At 42.0% G+C, this 18,324-nt stretch overlaps 1 protein-coding gene across 2 annotated transcripts in view; it reads left to right on the forward strand.

The window, feature by feature from the left end:
* Positions 1–4,558: 4,558 nt before the first annotated feature.
* FAM193A (family with sequence similarity 193 member A) overlaps positions 4,559–18,324 on the forward strand; it is an 81,641-nt gene continuing 67,875 nt past the window's right edge. For both annotated transcript variants that reach the window (XM_075020407.1, XM_075020488.1), the window contains exon 1: positions 4,559–5,084. In XM_075020407.1, the coding sequence (XP_074876508.1) occupies positions 4,812–5,084 (273 nt within the window). In that variant the 5' untranslated portion in view covers positions 4,559–4,811. The remainder of the gene's footprint in view (positions 5,085–18,324) is intronic.

Here is an 18,324-nt window from a genome sequence, read left to right on the forward strand (position 1 = left end):
ACTTCATTTCAAGGGTTTGAAAGCATCTGAAAGCAGCCTTGTCCGAGCTGCTCTGCTTCATTTTGAACTGCGGCTGGTATTGGTGGTAGGACATCCTCCTGCTGTGTGCCAGCAACCTGCAGGTACACCATTGCCTACGTACAGGTATATCTCATGCTCTTGTTAGGAAAAACTAGAACCAGTACAGCGTCTTATCTGCAGTCTTAGTACTGATGTGCAAAATGTTTTTTTGTAAGTGTTTCAATAGGCAACAACGGACAGCAATGGGGCTTTTTAATGCAAAAAGGTACCATATTTCATTATGTAAAATGTCAGCTCGCAGAGAGCAAAATTACATGACATAACCTGTATTTCAGTGGCCAGATTTAAGCAATGCTTTATAAAATGCAGGTTATGTTTCAAAAGACATTCTTCAGAATAGGCTGAAAGAGTTTACTCTGAGGGGGGAAAAGGTTGAGAATCAAAGGAATATTGGGAAAATAGTTGCTGAATTAAGATCAGTTCAGTAGACATACATGTTCTAGCATTCCCATTGTAAGAAACAGATCATCATTCAGTTTATTTATTGAGGTATTCGGAAGGAAAAAAAATAGTTTTCTTGCTTTTCTGCTTCTGCATTTATTGTTTATAACTTCAGCACAACACAGGAGTCTTTCAGCACTGGCACTGTGAACAAGGACCTAGGAATCACACATCTTCTCAGCTACAGCAAGTACCAAGTCAAGGTTTCCCTGGGATATTTTTCTCCATGGCGGATGCTCTGGAGCAAGTCTGACTTTCTGCAAGACCTCTGTGCTTATGGCTTTAAAGAACACATTGTTTAAGGACCAGCAAAGATTGTCTAGAAAAAAGCCAATAACCATAAAGCCAAAGAGGTCATAAAGCTCCTGAAATCAAATTTTATTATACAACATGTGAGATTATTTTTATTTTGCTCTAAACCTCTTCAGCATTAGATAAAGTTTTTTAGGCTGAGGCATCTGGCTGTGAAACAAATTCCAGAGGAGATTAGGTGAAACTGAATTTGGCCATCTAAAGGAAAAACTGCAGTCCTTTGCTTTACAGAAAGCCTTGCTAGAAGAATGACGTTGCTTGCATCATTCTTCAGTTTAGTCCCACCAAGCAACAAAACCTCTCTCAACCAAAGCCAATAAATCGATAACCTTATCCTGAGAATGTTTTCTTTCTTTGAAAAGGAGGCAGTGCCTGGGACTCCACGAAGGCCATCCAGGAACTCTGGAGATGAACAATGTGGACCTCTAATGCCACAGCCCCTGTCAACACTCCCATGAGATGAAATGTCTGGGCTCAATATTTTCAAAGTGTTTTCACTTATGCGTAAATACATCCTTCCCCATGCCCACACACGTGCCTGTTCACTCTCCTGTAGAGAAGCCTTTCAGAAAAATGAACTTGCTATTAAAATGACAGCTTGTTGGATAGCAAAGATGAATTAGTGCTAGTTGCAGAATAGTTACATTGACAAATTGCTTGAGTTCTGTAATGTTAACGTTAGTGAAAAACCCTGGATCTTCAGTAAAACTGTAGCAGTATGGGAAAAATGGAGAGAAAACCAGGACCTCAAAGTAAGTTTTGGAAATGTAAATAAAACAGTAGTTCTGTGAATCTGGGTAATTACAGAATGGTGGGGAACAGAAGGCCAGCTTTAAACTCTTCTTGGGGCCACCTTGCATGTGAGTTGCTCCTTTGACTTCAGTCTATTACTAATGTCACCAAGTACACTTGCAGAATTAAGAACTAAATGTGTAATTAAGAACCCCTTGAAACTAAAGAAACCATAACTTTTAACCTCCCTGGCACAGAGACTATTATTTAAAGAACAGTAACGATTAGCAGATCTCATGTTTTTTACTTGAAGTTACAACAACAGTTCAGTGTGTAGATTCCTTACATCATTTTGTGTGCAACGGGAGACCAGCACACAGCGAGGCAGTAAAAACATATTGAGTTTTCCCAGCCACCTTTGCATCTTGAAGGCAGAACTCAAAGGTAACTGTGATCTGCACAACTCTCCATATGGCCTTTTATTGACTTTATGGCTCACAGAGAAAACTACAATGCTGCTGAAACTGGGGCTGGTTCAAAGGAAGAGCATGGGAAAGCACTGCAATGGTCTGCACTGTTTAGGCAGTGAGTTTTTATAAATGTCATTCCTGGAAAATGTGAAAAATTTTCAGAGTACAAATAATTTCCCTCCCTAAAGGATTTTGAAGTGCAATGCCATGCTTTAAATTAACAATGAGGTAAATTAAAGTTAGTTTGTTCAAATGACTGAGTTTATTTTCTTAGGGATGAGCTGGAATGTTTTAAGTAATTTGATTCAAGTAAGGGCAAGAAACTTAGTTGTAGGTCTTCACAGCAGTCAAATTAATTTCCTCTCCCTTTTGCCCTGGTTCATACAAACGTTCAAATCCACCACCAAAGTGGCAAGTTCACTTCCAAAACAACCTACTGGCTCAGAAGCTAATTGTAAGTTAAAAACAAGGTGTGGTAGCTGAGTTCAGTTCAAAACCATAAAAGTACTTCATTTCCCTGAGCACTAGTATTTACTTGCAGGTTTAAAAAAAGACCCTGACCTGCACAGTTTATAAAAACTTACCGTCCTGCACTGTGAATGTTCTTTAATATTGAAAACTGGATTTAAAAAAAATCACTGGATGGCCCTTATTTTCTGAAGTGTAAAAGGAAAACACTTATGTTTCTATAATGAGAGTATGGGAATTAAATGCCGTGATGTCAGACTAAGTAGTATTACTTTAGCTCCTGTACAGTTGAGTGATTTTACTATAATAGTTTCCTGTAATAATGCTTTTTATCTGTAATACATAGGGGATAGAGAGACTGACAGAGCTGTAATCTTTCTTTCAGAAGCGTGGTGTTAAATGAACAGGGGCCAAGTGAAAATATAATTCTGAAAGGAAGATAAAGACGGCCCTATATAAGACTGAAACAAGATGTGTCACCATTTCAAGTGAAAGATGTTAGCTTTGAAATTAGTGCCATATATTAAGAAGAGATGTCATATGAAGTCAACTTCGAATTTATGCTACAAGGCCTAGAATTTATTTGTTTGTGGCAAAAGGCTGCATACAATCACATGAGTTTTGTACAGCCCCTACTCTTGCCACTGCTATTTGCTGTTTATGCAGCGCTGTGCGTGCTGAGCATTGAATGCGTTTATGAAGTCTAGGGCCCAGCCCCCGAAAACTCACCATTTACTAGACCACAGAACGAACAAACATGTTTTCCTGGTTTCACAGCTGCCTGCGTGTACTTGCAAAGCTCCTCCATGTGTACCGAGGCAAACTAAGCCTGGAACAGCTTCAGCATGGATGGTAGCTTCTACTGGAGCTGCCAACCGTTCATCAGGACGTGCCAAAATTAGCATGTTCTTCCATTTCTCTCCCCAAACTCCTGAGCTGTCTTTCTTGTGACCTTTTAAGTGTGTATGGTCATCGGTGAATGAAAGGCAAATAACGCTGGTGCCCCTGAACTATACTCTGACCCACCATCGCTACCGCGCAACGCCATCACAATTTTAACACTGCAGTAAGATTTCATCCCGCCCTAAGTTATCACCAGGTTTAACGTGCTCGTATCTGTTATTTTTACATCAGGCCGCCCAGTCACATCAAAGCCCACCGCTACGGTACTTCATCTTTCCTGGGCCCTCACGTGCGATTGCAGAGAACAACCCGGGGAAACGACGGCGACTGCGGTTTATAATCCGCTAGCAGGTGACGACGGTCGGAAGAGTAGCCTGGCTGCCATGGCTGGTGGCCGTTAGGCTACCGTTAGCCTCCTTCGGCCTAACCTGGAGGCTGGTACCTCCGGCGTGAGGAACCCTGTGGCTGAGGCCCACCGGCCTCACAGCCAAAGGCCTCGGGGCGCTTCAAGGGCCCTCAGCCACCAGCCCGAGAGGTGCAACCTCCATTTTCAGCCCGCCTTGCCCGGGATTTGAGGAAAGCGGGGTTCGTGGGGTGCTGGGGGGTGTGCGGGGGGGCGTGTGTGGGCACAAAGCCAGTCATGCAGAGCGACGCGCGACGCCAAAGCAGGCCCGCATGGAAGGGCTGGGTTTTCTCAGAGCGGCGGGTGGGCTGCGGCCCCTTCCGCGGAAGGGGCCGCAGCCCACCCGCCGCTCTGAGGGAAAAGGCGGCCCGTGGCGCCTCGACCCCCAGCGGGAGCGCCCGGGAGCTGCGGCCCCTTTAAGGCGCGGGGGCGCGCGTCACGTGGTGCTCGCCGGCTCCTGGGCGGCGGTGTAGTTCCTTGACCGGGGTGGCAACGTCGGCCGGCGGGGCTAACGGCGGCGGGGGGGACTACAGCTCCCGGCGGGCACCGCGGGGACGGATGAGCTCACCGGCCGCGCCCAGGCGGGCCTCGCGGTGCACGCCGGGAGCTGTAGTCCGCCGTCCCCCTTCAGCCGCGGGCTGTGGCGCGGCGCGGGAACTACGCGTCCCAGCGTGCCGCGCGGGGCGGGTTCCCGTCAGCGCAAGGGGGAGCCCCCCGACGTAAAGGGGGATCACTTTCCCCTTGTGTCCGCCATATTGGACGGTAACTCTGGTCAGCGGCGCTGGGGCCGAGGGAGTCCCCGTTGCCGTGACAGTCGGTGCGCTCCGCTCCTCGGCGCCCGGGGTGGCCCGTGCCCCGGCCCTGCCCGTCCCCTCCGCTCCCGGGCGCTCGCCGCGGCCCCGCGCCCCTTCCCCTCCTTCTCCTCCTCTTCCTCCTCCTCCTCCTCCTTCCCCCCCCTCCCCCGCCCCGCTCCCTCCTCCCTTGCCCGGGTGTCAGGCACGATGAGTCCGGCCGACGCCAAGCGCGGAGCCAAGCGCCGGAAGAACAAGCGGGGCGGCGGCCTCAGCAGCACCGGCGGGCCGGGACCCAGCGGCGGCGGAGGCGCCGGCGGCCTGGGCAAGGCCGGGGCGGCGGCGGGAGCGGCCCCACTGCGGGCTGCGACCCAGGCGGCCGCCGCCTCGCCGAGCGCGGTGGGCGGCCTGCTGACAGCGCCGGCGACGGCCGCCGGCAACGGAGCCCTGGGCGGCGGCGGGGCCGCGGCGGGACACGGAGAGGTGAGGCGGGAGGTGGCGGCGGTGGCGGCGGGGGGGGGGGGGGCTGAGGCGGGCGGCGGTGACATCCCGCTGCGGCGGGCCCGGCACACACCCACCCACCCGGGCGGGCGGGCGGTGCTGGCAACCGGGGAGGGCGGCGGGGGGCTGCCGCCGCGCCATCCGCCCTCTCCTCCTGCCCTTTTGGTCGGGTGCGGGCCCCGGGGCCTCCGCGGGGCGGGGGAAGGGAGAGCTGGGCCCCTCGAAGCGGCGGGGGGCCGCGGCGCTGCCCTGCCCGGCGGGGCGGTGGGGCTGGGCAGTGTCCCCGGCTCCCCCACCCTTTGTGGGGGAAGGGCAGCGCAGGCTGCTCGGGGCCGTGTCGTCCTGGGGTTTCTCCTGAAATCCCGGCAGGAGCCAGCTCCGGGGTCCCCATCCTCCGGGGTCTTCGGGCTGGGGCCCCACCTTAATGGAGGAGCTGTAAGAAATAGGTGGGCGGGCCTTGAAAAAGCAAAAATATACCTTTGTGTATGTTTCTCTCCACGGATGTTGGAGCCCTTTTTGCAGCGGACAACTTCGTTAAGCACAGGAGGTTCATTCTAGCTTGGGCTGTGGTTTGCACTCGTGCCTCGGAATAATTTAGATCTGTTACGTTATTTCATAATACGGTGAAATTTATTGGGAGCAGATTGTGTGGTTTAATTGGTCTTTTTTTTTTTTTTTTTCAAGAAAAACTGCTCAGGGATTATTGGGCCTTTAGAAAGGTATCCTGCTGGCTCAAGTGACAAAAGACTAAGTTTATGTTCCTTTCTCTCATAAAGGTTACTCCAATTTTTTTGTTATCTACACAAAGCTTGCGTTTAGGTATCATATTTACAAAAGCATTTCCTGCTGACAGCATCTTCAGACTTTCATGTGTATGTCATACAGCCTGGTCCATTTCCTCTCTTGCTCTCATAAACTTGTTGTATATGTGAGGGGGAAATAGAAGAAGTGGCTTTTGTGATGTAGAGTATCTGAAATACCATGATGTAACAAATGTGTTTTTTTTTGTTTTCCGTGTAATTTTGTGCCATCTATTTTGCTAGGTCAGCAAGCAATTTGATGATTGTAGATTAACTTCCCCCCTCCTTGAAACTTGTCTTTCTGCACACTCATGCTTGGTTACCCCAAATCCACAGTGCTTTAGACTAACCATTTCTGTATGTCTGTTCTAATCTGACACTTATTTCAGGAATAATTTCCTTTTGGGACAGTAGCCCTTGTGTGATTTAGATATCCGGAAGAATGATGTTCATAATGGCAAAGAGGTGTGCGAGTTTTTATTTGTAACTTTACAAGTCATCACTAAACCTCTAGCAGGAAGATGCATCTTGTTTTGTTTTACATCTCTAAATTGCAAGCTCTTACAGGCACAGGTTCCTAGGTATTGTTGGAATAAACATGATAATGATAAGGGAAATAAGAAAAAGTAGTGGAGTGGGAATGTCCCAGCAGAATGGGACATTGATGTGATTCAAATAGTGAAGGCTCTGCTATCGCTGATACTTTGATCTGTTTGTATCTTGTGGTTATGTCTAGTCCAGGACTTTGGTTCTAACCTAATCGCTCTGTATCAGATCTTTTTCTGAAATGCATCTTAAAAGGGCAACATCACTGCTAGTCTTCCTACTTCATGTTTCTTCTTTCTTTCAGACCAGGTAGTTGCTAATAAAATTTCTCAGTCTTCAGGAGTCTTCACTTGGAAAGTATAAGTAATATCATCAAAATTAAATACAGTATTTCAGCACTAAATTTCTGGGAAAATACTTCTGTATATTACATGTACTGGTATATTATTCAAACTCTTATAAGTATGCACAACATGTTATTTTGAATGCATTTGTAACTTTGTCTTAATTGATCTTTTCTGCCTGTGCTCTTAGATGTGTATGCAATTTGTCAAATGTTTCCATTTCACTTAACAGTGTGGTACAAGTGGTTCTGAAGACTGACGGACAAACAGGGAATTAAGAAGTTGGTTAAATAGATCAGTTAGTTAAGCTAGAATAAACCAGCAACACAGACCTTAGTTAATCAAACAGTAAGCATATTAGAACTAGATTTTGAGGATAGATAAACCCCTGTGCTCAGTTTCTGAAAGGTAAATGCTTATACTCTATAATACTCCTTTAAAGTTGGTGTTACTTCTTCCATGCTGGTTTCAGTGACCTTTTTCTTGACATTTTCGATACCTTTCCAACGGTGGTGACATCTGAAAGTTGCCACTACTTAAAAGTTAACTGACAATCTTGTTTCAAAGATGAAATCTTAAAGCATCATTACATGACTATTACTTGCATGCAAATGCATTTTCCTTAATGGTTAATAATGTGCTAGTTAAGGGTACATGGTCAAAACAAGACTTCGTTCTTTGAGTGAAAGACTAGCATATGTTGTTTCTGGATGAAGTTGAGAAAGAAAACTGTGTATTTTACATGACTGATCGCTTCTAAATTAGGTGCAATATTTATTTTGGCTGGATGGAGAGTAAGCAACAACTAATAGCTGTAAAGTAGTAAACTGAGTTGCTTTACTTTCATCTTACACAGAAAATTGTGAAGTTCCCATTAGTGGGTAAGAGAAATCATCAGCCAGGTCTCTGCTGGACAAACTTGAATGTTTAATCTCTGTAAGTATATAAAATATAAAAAACCCCAGAATTTCATATTTGCTGCACGGCATAATGTTTTCTACTTCTTAACGTGCTTTCTGTTTCTGTCTTTCCTCACTCCCCTGGTTTTAGGGTATCCATTCTGGATGTGGTGGGCACGTCCTTCTGCTAATGTTCTATTAGATGCTTCTTCCAAAATTTCTCTAAAATATAGAGTGAAACAAGATGTTTAAGGAATGATCCCCTGTGTGCTCTGTCTTCTTGTGTGTCAATAGTTGTTCAGAATGAGGTATACTTTCAACATGCTTTATAAAACAGGTTGAACAGAGTTTTAAATTGGATATATTTATGCTTGAAACTAAAAGCACATGTGCCAGTATTGAAATTCTAGCTAAGCCTGTTAGAGCTAACAAATACATTTTAATTGAGGTTTTTGTACATCTTATCTGGAGGTTTTTTTAAGACTGTAGGCTAAATTCTGCATTAGAGTACATGCTAAGTCTTGTTCTGGGATGCAAGTGGGCAACTCCTAATGGAATCTTCCTGGAAGCTATGTTGCCCCATGCACATGCTTTGTAGCATCCAAATTCATCCTCTCTAGCACTGTCAGATGTTTTAGAATCCTAGTGAAATTAAGGATGCTTTGGCAGTGTTTCAGTATCTCAGTTTTGGAAACCTGTAACTGTGTCAACTTTAACTGGAATTGGAAACAAAGTCATTTAGTTGTGTGGTGCTGTTGGAGGACTTCCCTAGGAGTTGTATTTTTTTCCTTACAGAACTATTTACAGCAATGTTGTGAAGAGTCAAGTATCCTATAAATAACAGTAATTTGTAACCAGAAAATAAAATAAATATTTTGAAGTTTAATGTATATATTTAAAGAAATAGATCTTGCTTTCTGTTGTTGTTTTTTTTTTTAAAATTCAGTAATGCATTGCATCAGGCCTTCATAATTTGATCCTATAAATTTTTCACTGACAGCTGGATTATTGATGCTGTGAGATGCATTGATTATCTTTATCAACCACTGCATAACTTGTAGATATACTGTAGTAAAATAGGCTGTTCAGGTACTTCAGAGTGAAGAGTTGTATGTCAGTGGCTGATCAGCCACAGTAGTAGTTTTTGTTATAGGCCTGACTGGTCTTGTGTTATTAAGGGGAATAATTTAGTAGCCGTTTTATAATTCTCTTGCATTTTTCAAAGTATTGTTTGTCTGTCAAGGGTAGTAATGTATTAAATCTTTTTACATTTGAGAGCTGTCTGTTTTAGAGTTTTCATAAAACATTTGACTGGACTGTTCCTTTATTATGAGATACTGCTTTTAAAATAGAGATTCTATACATAGCAGACCATACATTGCCATCTTCTAGACCCATTTTTTTCCACAGCTTTGTAGTTAATTGCATTTTACTGATATCTGTGCTTGATTTGTTGTTTGAGATTTTCCCTTTTCTCCCCCCCCACAACCCCCATGATTCAAACATTCAAAAGAAATAGTATACAAAAGAGGAGCTTTGTCAGGAACTCAGAAGTTCAGCAAATAGCTAGCTTTTGTACTTTTATGTAGGGCCTCCTCCTCTCCAAAAGCAAACTTATTCTGGCCAATTTTTGTCAAGGCTCAGGTAAACTAGATAAATTTCAATAAATAAAATAGTATTGTAACCTCTACTGTTCAGGCTGAGGAAGCAGGTAGTTCTCTAAACGCTCATAATGCTTACTCGATGAAAAATAAGTCTTTTTGACAGTCTGGTAGCACATTTGTTCCTCTGACAAAATGCAGTTCTCTCTCTCTCTCTTTTTTAAAATAGACATGCAATCCCTGCCCTGAAAAGCTTATGCTCTGCTTGGTTTTTTTTGTTGGTTTTTTTTTAATAAAAGGAGTTGTAACAGAATGGGATGAAACTACCAGGATTCGGTTTAGGTGGTGTGGTTGAGTTACCTTCCTAATTTAAAAAGAGAATCTAGTGTGACTTAAATGAATCTAACTAGAACATTTCAAACTTTAAAACAAGCTTAATGGTTGCATAACATTCACATTAATAGCTCTTTCTTAGCTTCTTCCTATGATCAGTTAAGGCATTTTTCAGCTAATAGATCTGAGACCACAGGCGCACATATTAGTGGTTTGTTCAGATCTTGTAATACTGCTCCTGGGAAGTGTGTGCCTGTGTGTACTCATGACCTTGACGTAGATTGAATCTCCGAGCGCTCTGTTTCTCCCCCACCTCCTGCACCTGCTATATCATGGTCAATTGATAACAAGAATAATCGGTTGTGAATTGTTAAATGAAACATGTGGGAAGTGTGGCCAAAAAAATGGCATCTGGTTCAGCGGTGTCTGATCTGTACTAGCTAAGTATCCTCCTATGGCTTTGTTATGAGACATTTAATTCTGGGTGTGAAGGTGAAGTTTGTTTTTTTGTGTGTGTTTCCCCCCCCCCCCCTTGCTGTATTGGTTGCAAAATGGTTGAGAGAGATTGAGAGAGAGAAATCTTTTACTCGAGAAAACGTAGTGAATCCCTTCCTCTCCAGACTTTTGTTTCCTGACTGTGAAACAAAACCTTGTTGATTTAATTTGGATCTAGATTAATATGAAAAGTTAGTTCTGAAATACATGCATATTGATGAGAATATTCAGGGTTCTTGTCCTGCAATTGATCCCAAACAGTATCTGAAGCTTCATTTAGGTATTTAATATCACGTTCTTTTCTTGGTTATGGCATTTATCCTTTTGCAGCGGTATCCCATCTTGAGGGGACCCCTCAGATCCTTTCTCCTTTACAGTCTGTGCAAGGAAGGGATCCAGGCTTACTCTCTTCTCCTTGCATGGCAAGGAGAGCTGAGTGGATGTAGAAATTCAATTTGATGGTGTTTGGTGCCTACAAGACTAATGTTTAGTCCCTGATGTATGTGTAGCGAGGGTGGTCCTTATTAAATACAGGTCTGCTGAAGATGTGTTGTGGAAAAGTTATTAGGAGAAATAACCAGAAAATAAACTTGCTTTGCTTAGGATGTACAAGGCTTCATGGATGTGCTAGGCAGTGTTCCAGGTTTATATAGATCTGGGTAATCAAAGAAGATTTAATATTTGTGGGGACTCCTTCACTGGTGGGAAAGGAGGTCATATATCCTCTTTTATTAAGGTAATGAAAACAGTTCCTACATTTTCCTTTCTTGTGTTAACTTTTTTATTTTAATAGTGACTGAGGTAGCTTTGGACTGGTCTGCTTTGAGAAAGCATATTCCATATGTGAAATTTTCTAGGATAATTAAACAGAAGGAAAAATTCGAGTTAAGTGGATAAAAGAATGCTGCAGTTCAGTTCTCTTTCTCCATTAATATCTTAATCTACAAGTTCCAGATTTCTTGTGCTGAAAATGAAGAGTTCAACTGGGAAATGACATTTATGATGCCACTCTTAATGTTATTATGGGAACTACCCAAATTGAGGCTTGTCTGAGAAGGCAATAAAACAAATATACCATTATTTTTTTGACATAAGAATTACTTGATTTTATATTGTAAAAATTCAAGGCAGCCTGTGACATAAGTGACCTTCATCTCCTAGCCGTGTGAGGAAACACACTAGAAATAGTATTAAAGATAGGTCTGAGCAACATAGTAATTTTTCTGAAGTATATATTTTCTTTTTTATATCTTTTCTATTTATTTTCTTAAATAGAATGTACAGCTGCTTTAGTGGTGCAGAAGTTAGTCTGAGCACTGCTTTATGAAGTGGATTTTAAGGGAAAAAATCAATGGGGTCGCCTGCAAGCCTGTTTGAGGCTGTTGAACTGAAGTTGTTCATGTTAGGCTGGTGATAGTGCTGGAGGAAAAAACTTTCTTGGTGTGTGAACTTTAACCATGTTCTTAAATAATCATCTTGCAATCTGTTGCACAAGCCACAAGTGTAGTTCTCCCCATCTCAAAATTCCTAGTAATGATAGAACACACTCGGGTGTCTGAGAGGGAGGCACTCCTGTTCTGCATCACTCTGTAGAGTGGCCATCTCTCTCCATTCTTTATTAGAGGAAGCCTTGAGGGACTTTGGTACAAGCTGGGTCCCCAAAGTTGGATAGTATGAAAAATCTCTGTAGGGAGGCCATGCTTAGCCTCTACTTGCCTATTCAGTTATGGCTTCTTCCCTTTTTTTTTTTTTTAAAGTTGGAGCTCAGAAGGGTTAAGATGAACTTTGCTCATTTATAGGGAGGAAACAGAAGATTGACTCTGCTGTGCATTTCTCAGAAGAAAAGCTCTGGGCGCTTCCATGAAATATTGCGATGCATAGTGTCTTCTCAGGCCTAGAAGATTGCAGATGCGTCTGTAGTGTTACTTATGGTGGAACATCACAAAGTTACGTCCTCATGCACAGTAGATCTTTACAGTAGTCCTTCTTTAACACATTGATCTGTTGAACTGGTTTGTAGTAGCTTTGTCCAGTGTCTGCTTCTGAAGGAACTTCAAAAACATGAGACCACAATCATCCAGGTAAATAACTAAGTTTTTACAGGGTTAGAAAAGTGATTATTTTGAAGTCCAGAGCTTTGGACTCCCTTGATCTAGAGAAGACTTGTCATCCATGTCATCTGGACTTTAGGGCTTCTCTTCTGGTCTTGTTTTCTACTTGTCTTAGAAGGTGGCTGTGGGAGGTGAATTGCTGGTGGTGCAGGAGGGGCCAGGAGCTTTGCACTGCAATAGGCAGCAAGGACTAGTTTTTGGGAGTGTGCATGGATGGGAGTTGCTCCTAGAAAAAGCTGCTGGATTTTTTTTTTTTTTTTTAAACTGCTTTGGCAGCAGTTCAGTGGTCTGTGTTGAGCTGCGAACAGATGGAGGATGTGATCAGCTGTTGGGGCAGTGTTTGCTGCTCTAAATAGCTGTTCCTTGTCTTCTCCAGGGAAAGGTAGCATGCTGGATAGAAGTGTCCGGCTGGCAGCCCAGGGGACTTCAGTGTTCTAGATCTAAATTTTCAGATGCCCGTCTCTATTCTTCTAGATATTATCTATGCCTACGCTATCAAAAGTGTTAGTTTAGTCATGGCTTGCATTGCAATGTCAGCATTGCTCACTTTGATCCGTAAGTCAGTTGTTGCTCTTTTTGGAAATAACAACTTCTCTGCTTAAGTTAAAGCAAAACCAAACGTGTAGAGAACTGGGCAGTGGTGGGTTTATGTCCCGAATCTGTGAATATGCTGAAGAAGTAAGCTTCCTAAAGATTGTATATAAATACACGCATCACTAGCATATAAAACTCTAGTGATTGATCTCTGTTTATTAAATATATGATTGATATGTTAGCTATAGTAATTTAATCCAGTAGTTGTCCTGTGAAAATGTAAAGGGCTCCATGTGCCCATAACTATCTGCAGTTTTCTGAATTAGGAATGTAAACACTGGTAACTTAGTCTATGCTAGGGCTTTTAGTAGTTAGACTTCTGTGGACACCAGTGAAATAATTGAGAGAGGTGTTTTGGTGTAGTTCTCTTTTTCCCTCCCCTTAAGGTCTCACTCACCTCCTTAAGGAAATCTGCAAGCACAGCAGAAGTAACCGCTGAAATTATTCCCCGAAGAGGGTATTGGAGAGTAAAGGGTAGAGTTGTAGGCATGTTCCTCTACAGCATCAGAAGCTGAAGGAGGTTTACAGTAATGGGAATCTCATTTAGTTATAACACTCAGAAAGCTATTGGGAAGGGGGCAACATGCATATGGCATGTTGTGTTAGGACCACCCATCTCCTGAACCAGCTTTCATCTAAAATTGGTCCTCTAAGCTAATATATGATCTGGATTCATGGTAGTAATCTGCCTCTCAGGTGGACTTAGCGCAGCTGTGTGCTAGCATGGCTGTCTAGCTTCTGCCAGAGCTGGTGCATAAATAACTCCAAGTTAGTGTTCAGCATTCTTTCTGTACCGCCAGCAACTATTTAAGAGCTATAAACATGGATATTTACCAAGTAGACCAATATCTGAACAAAGCCCTGAAACAGCACCTGGACGTACTTTGTGCGTAGCAAAATACTGCTTTCTCAGGGACTGGTCTTTTTTGGTATACTTTTATTCTCCCCATCTGTCAGAAGAAACAGGTGGCAATTACAGATCTGGTAAGTTAAGAGAAGTCTGCGGTTAGCGAATGAGGATGAGGTCTTTGGAAGGATAGAATGAAACTACAGTGGCTTTTTCTTTCCTCCTGGATGATGTAGGAGATGAGTTAGTGTGGATGAGGAGAGAAGGAGCTGTAAAAGAGCAAGCATTATTGATGTTACATGAAATATTCTTAGCCTTTTGAAATGGGCAAGTGAGTTCATGAAAGAAAGACTCTTGAACATATTAACTGAGGATGACATTATATAACTTTTTTTTTAACTTGATGAATAAGTTTTGGTCATGTCCTTATAGGTTTTTAGTGCCTGTCATTAGTGACATCTAAAAAACTTAATTATATCAGCATTGTAAGGTGAGGGAAAGAAAAGAAGGCTGTCAATTGAATCCTGCTCCTGGAAGAAGCCTGTTAATGCAAGTCATGACTCTCTAAAATCTATGTATTTCTTTATTAGGGTGTATCTCATTGTAGTGCTGAGATTTGTTGGGAACTATATTAAATGTAATGTACATGTGATGTTCTGCAAAGTGCTGTAAGGCTCTACCTTGACTCCTGTTCTGCTTTAAGCTTTGTGCTGTCAGACTGCATCAATGACAGCTCCTTACAAACAAAAGAAGTGGCTTTAGGCAGGGGTGCCAGACTTGAATGCACTCTGCCACCCGCTTCTTCTCTTTGAGGCTTTTTTCAAAGAGAGAACTAGTGCAAACAGCTGTATGTTGATGGGGTTTGGAGTCAGTGCACTAACAGGGCACTGCAAACTTCTGTATTTTGGGACTAAAGTAATTTTGCTTTTAAACTAAGATGATTATTTTTTTGAAAGCCAAAGCTTGTTTTCTGGTTGGGATTTTTTTTTTCTGTTTTGTTTTTGGTTGTGGTTTCCCCCCCCATGTGCAGAAGTAGTAACTCTCAAAGCAGAATTCTTCCAAAGCTAGGAAGGTGGTGCTACTACTGAATTGTACACAAGGGTAGTTCAGCTATTTTCAAATATTAACTGTTTTTTTCCATTGATCTAGGTGCAACAAACTAAGTGTGATTTAAAATACCTTGAGGTAAGGTGTTTGCATAGGCAGACTTCGGTTAGTTTGTGATTATTACAAGAAGTTATGGAACCTCTTTCAAATTCTGGAACCATATTAAACCCAATAGTTGACTATTTCAAACTTGTTGTAGGGAGTATTTCACAGAGATGGATGTGAGGCTCTGAATTTGGATAACACTAATATTGATGCAAGCCCAGAGACACTTTCATGGACAGATGCGTGAGTGAGAATGTGTGTATGCATGCTCATACATGTGTGTGCATGTATCCAAGCTTTTTAAAACATGGCATTTTTGAATGTGGATTAATAATGTTGCTATGTAAGTGTAGGCATGAAGTAAATACTTTGTATGTGTGCATGTACATTTTTTTGGATTAGAAGAGTCCAAAGAATATATGTTAGGGCTGCTGATAGACAAAGAAGTGCCCGAGTAAGTGTGTAAAGGTTCTTTGCCACACTGGGTCTCATAGTGAAACCAGTCATCAGGAGCAGAAGAGTTTGCCTTAAAAAGCAGTTCTGAGCCACAGTACAGTTTTGCCAGCCTTTAGTGTTTAATTGGTGTGGAGTTAATGACCAAAAGATTTCTTAATTGCTGTAATGCTTCCAGGCTGCTTATCTTCAGTAAGCTGCTGCCACAACAGATGGCAAGTTAGTGGTTTAGCTGAGGTTCACTAGAAGTTTTTCACCACGTTATTTTAATGGCCATAACTTACCTATGTGGCTATATATGTGTAGTTGAAACCCAAATCTTCACTGGAATAGGCTTCAGATGCATTAAGGCTTTATTTTGTCACTCACCAAGAGATAGAACATTCTTCTGCTGTCAGAAGAAACTTTGCAGTTTTATCTGTGTGATAATCTTTATTTTATCTTTACTTCTTTTTCCTGGCTACTCCCAAGATTCATCTCCACTATACTGTCATTCTCTGCTTCTTTTCAGGGAGTCTGCGGGGAATTGTACTGGTGTCTGCTGTGATTTGAGACAGCTTGCAGCAGCAGCCTGAAGCTGACTGGGTTTTTTTGTCAGCGTCATAACTGGTGAAGAGTCTGAACCACAGGAATGAAAGTGGATGAAATTAAACTTCCATAATTTTCAGATATACATTGCTTTAAAAAAAAATTTGTCTGTTTTCAATGGAAAAAAATTATAATGATTTCTTCTGTCCTGAAAACAGGCTACCATACTTGTACAGTATCCTCTACTAGCTATAAATCTGAAACCTTATGGAGGAGGAGGAGGAACTTTGTACTGAGGACCATTGCATAGTAACTAAGTTAAAAATTAATTACTATTTAATGTTTTCGGAAGTGCTGTTGTTGGCAACCTAGCTTACTGGTTTTCAGAATTACGGGGAAATCATGACACTTAATCATGCACACTTTGAATATTATTTAGACTGCTTGTTGCATGTTTTTTTTTTTTAACTTGATGGCTGTATCTTATGTTTTCCTAATAAAAATGAAGAGGAATATTCTTTTGTTGATATTTAAAGTCATTCTGAGCCTATGTTTTCATTTTTAGTGAGGTGAAAAATCTAGTGATTGTGTGAGGTTTAGGGGATTGTTCTGGTCCCCAGGACTTTGTTAAAACATTACTAGTAATGGCCTGTAAGAATTTATTCCTTAAGTACAAGCAGAGCTTTCAGATAGAAGTCTGAATGCGTGCTTGCCTTTGTGGCTTTTGACTAAGGACATAGGAATGAATATTTGTGTAAATGTGAAGCCAGTTCTGAAACAAACTTTGAAGTCAGCAGCTTGCACCTAATGATGTTACCTGTTAGTGAGATTGACTCATCCTCTCAGTCAATAAGAGATTTCTGATAATTTGACAGCTAAGCTGAAAAAGTCTGTGGTAGTCTGTGTCTGTTTTCTGTTGAAGCCTAGAGGATCCTAACCAGTGTTAGGCCTTCCTTATACTGAAGACACTAAAAAATCTGTTAAAGTTACTACCAACCCTGTTAATATATATGATAGTCCTGAGAAAGTAGACATCCCTATCATTAGCTTTTTCCATGAAGTCTTGGCTTGGCAAAATGGCTGATACGTAGTGTACAATGTTGTTATATGAGGATACTTGAAGTATTGCCCTAATATTAAAAAATCATTCCCAAATAATTGTATTTTTACATTTTAATTGTTTTCCCAAATTAGGGATGAATTCTTCTGATGAGAAAATAATTTTCTATGGTTTCTTTGTGACTCACGTATTTCCTTTTTTTTTTTTTGTAGCAGGAAGTTAGTCTTCACTGTTTTATTTGCTTGCATTGTCCTATCTGTAACACTTCTGCCACAAATATATTCTTTTGTGTAGTTTGCTTGAGTAATTTAACTTTTTGAAGTTACATGCAAAGGTGTTTTTTTTTTTTACTGTTTGTATTAACTCATGATCAGCAAAAAAAGTTGGTGCAATAGTGTCTGCCTTAACTGATGCTTTTAAGGCTTTGTAATTATGACTAGAAAATTTTTAGTGTCCTTGTCTTAATCTTTTTCACTGCAATGGATATTTTGTAAGGGGCCTGTCTGTGACATGAGGGACTTTGGATAAGTATAGGAATAATCTATTAATAAGTGTTAGTACCTGGTCAGGGAGGTGTTACATCTTTCTTTTGTAGGTGTGTCTGCTTAGTGGGGTTTACTGGGGTTTAGTGGAGCACGAATCCCTCTCATTAAACCATGAGAGGATCACTGGAAGATGTTGTCTTTCTGGCACCTGTTTCATCTGCTCCTCCAATATGTTGTTGTGATTCTTCCTTTCCTCTTAAGCAAAATTTGATTGGCACTAGTGAACAGGGAGGATGACTGTAGCTCCTCTTTCTGGAAAGCCAGCCCTCTTTGTGGTAGACATCCTCGTCTAGTTGGCCTACTTGAAAGGAAATGACATTGGATAGGCTTAGAACTCCACTATAATGCTAGAAAATAGTGGTGGGAAAGGCATAAAGGATGGCTGTGTGTCCCACTGCTACTGTGTGGATTTATCCCTCTAATTAGGCTGTCTTTTTTTTTATCTTATTAATCACACTTTTACTGGTTGCACATTGATGAGAGAGCATGCATTTGGGTGACTGGTGAGCAGGCACTGAGCAGGCAGGCAGTGTGAGCACAGCTGTGTATCACAAGCTGGGTAGCTACCAGGGAAGTTGAGCTTTGTGGCCCCCTTTTTTTTTTTCCTTTTGTGAATTGTCTTAGGTAGACTCTACTGGTTATAGAGCTTTTTATCTTCTTTTAAAATATTAATGGACAACAGTATTGGTAATTATCTACTTTGGTACATATTAAAAGGTGGATGATTTGTCTGAAAAAATACAACTCATTTTCTTTAAGGTTGATTTTTTTGTTGTTGTTTGGGGATTTTTTTGGTTTGGAGGGGGCTTGGGGTGGGGTTCGTTTGGGGTTTTTTTGGGTGGGGTTTGTTGTTTGGTGAGGGTTTTTTTTTTGGTAATTGCACTCTAGGAAGCAGGCATAAATTCAAGTAACCA

Source organism: Buteo buteo, chromosome 1, assembly GCF_964188355.1.
Source record: "Buteo buteo chromosome 1, bButBut1.hap1.1, whole genome shotgun sequence".
Taxonomy (NCBI): Eukaryota; Metazoa; Chordata; class Aves; order Accipitriformes; family Accipitridae; genus Buteo; species Buteo buteo.